Source organism: Propithecus coquereli, unplaced genomic scaffold, assembly GCF_000956105.1.
Source record: "Propithecus coquereli isolate 6110/MARCELLA unplaced genomic scaffold, Pcoq_1.0 Scaffold314, whole genome shotgun sequence".
NCBI classification, from domain to species: Eukaryota; Metazoa; Chordata; class Mammalia; order Primates; family Indriidae; genus Propithecus; species Propithecus coquereli.
In genome coordinates, this window is record NW_012148775.1 from 2,331,085 (window position 1) to 2,333,335 (window position 2,251).

The following is a 2,251-nucleotide window of genomic DNA, read 5'->3' on the forward strand; positions in this document are numbered from 1 at the left end:
ACTAGGTTACACTTGGGCTGTCCCTGTGATGTTTTGTGTTGCCACATTCTGCCACTAGAGGACAGCATCACCCACTGTTTTACATCTCAGACATTCTGCTTCCAGGGCCCTCTTGGAACATATTTCTTTATATGACAAGAGGCTGAGAATATGTTATCCTTAGCAGATATGCAAGTCCCCTTTCTGTGCCTCGAAGAGATCGTTGGCCTGTGCCCTGCCGCCACCCCAGCAGACAATCCAGTCTCCCTCCGGCTGGATCACTTACGTGTCCAATTCATCCACAGGGGTGCCTGAGCCACCCAAGCCACAGTAGCAGCCGTAGTTGTTGTAATCCTTCAAGGGGTTACTATCGGGGATCTTGCACTTGATCATGTAGCCGAACTGCCACACGGCTCGCAGGCCGACGCCACTGTTGGCAGCTCCCACTGTAAGAAGACACAGCCAGGGTTCAAATCTGCCCGGGTTGGCTCTGTGAACGCCCCAGGGACCAACTATCTGCTTGCTCCCTGACCCCCGACAGCTGCTTCCTTAGAAGAGCTTTGGACTCGGGAACCTGGTAAAGTGAGCAGAAATTTTTTTTTTTTTTAATGAAAACTTTTTTATTGTTGTTGGAGATAAGGTCTTGCTCTGTCGCCCAGGCTGGAGTGCAGTGGTGGGTGTGATCACAACTCACTGCAGCCTTGAACTCCTGGGCTCAAGTGATCCTCCTACCTCAGCCTCCCAGAGTGCTAGGATTACAGGCATGAACCACTGTGCCCCGCCTGGAGGTCAAATTTAACTGCACATTTTGTATTTTATATGGCACTCCTAGGTGTGATTTTGCTGCCTTTTGGAAAGTCTTGTCTATTTCACACCACTAAGCTCCCTGATTTTAAAACCCATATAACTACAGATCTCTGATAACAAAGGCAAGCAATTATAAACCGGATGGAAAACATTAAAACATACATGTAAGGCAGCAAAGTAGTGTATATTTCAATTTAGTGAAGTTTGGTGAGCCAATTTCTCTACTTTAAAGCACATATTTTAAAAATTACAGCAGGTCCTTCAGTAGAGTATTACACAGAACTTTAGAAGAATTAGGTATGTCTGTACATACGTGGAAATTTTCCCAAATGTTTTATTAAAAGGAAAAAAAGCTAGTATTTGCCTAAAAAATCTGGAGGGATATGATATATAACTGGTTATCTTTGGGTAGTAGGATGATGTGTCTTCCATTTCCCATGGTAGATATTTCTGTAGAGTTTGAAATTGTATTACTTTTGGCTTGTTTACTTTTGTAACCAAAATAAATGATAAAGATAACATTTAAAATGCATTTGAACTTTATTTCTTTTTTTTTACTTTGCATTTGAACGTAATTATCTTTAATTTATGTATCTCTACTTACCTTCAGTAATCTTATTCAAGTTTTGTTTCTCTTTGATCCTTTCTTTTAAAAATCACAGATGTTTTCCTTTCTCAGTAAATTTCCAGTAAAGTACAAATTATAGGACAAACTAGGATGGATTTAAAATAAGTATGAAGTCCAAATGAACTGCCTTCATGGAGGGACATGTTTCACTATGTGTGCTACAAAATTTAGTGGTTAAGAACAGAGCCTTTGAAATCAGATGAAACTGGATTCAAATACCAACTATCCATTTATAAACTATACACTTTTGGGCAGATGATTGTCTTTGAGCCTCAGCTTCCTTACCCATAAAATAGGAATAAAATCTATCTGGTATACATGCTTAGCCCAATAGCTGGCATGCAATAAGAGCTTAATAAATGATCACTCTCAGCTCTTTTTATTAAATAAGGAAGGAGTATGGCATGGCAGTTAGAGAAGAGGCCTTATAGAAACTCCAAAGCCTTACAGAGCTGTGTTCAGAAACCAAAAACCACTTTTTACGACCTGTGTGACCTTAGGCAAATGGCTCAGCCTTCTGAGCCTCAGTTTTCTCATCTGTAAAATGGGGATAATAATAGTACCGATCCCATAGCTTTGCTGTGAGGATTGAAGAAGACACTGCCTAGCACCAATAAAATTATCAATAAATGGTGGCTATCGCTATTATTTCCACGCCACCTACTGAGGGCCTCCTAGAATCCATAGGTCAAGCAGGAGGTAAACCTACTGCTGCAGGTGATCTCAGTGCCGGAGCACGTGTATGAGTAGCTATTGGTGTAGGGGTTATCCCAGAGGGATTTACAGCTGTCCAGCTTCTTGGCCTGGTCGTAGCATTGGTCATGTGTCTGGCAGCAC

The 2,251-nt window shown here is 41.6% G+C and overlaps 1 protein-coding gene across 1 annotated transcript in view; it reads right to left on the minus strand.

Annotated features, from left to right (window-relative positions):
• PLA2G1B (phospholipase A2, group IB (pancreas)) overlaps positions 1 to 2,251 on the minus strand; it is a 9,813-nt gene that overhangs the window by 411 nt on the left and 7,151 nt on the right. The window contains exon 2 of the mRNA XM_012650159.1: positions 266 to 425. Coding sequence (XP_012505613.1) covers positions 266 to 425 — 160 coding nt within the window. The remainder of the gene's footprint in view (positions 1 to 265; positions 426 to 2,251) is intronic.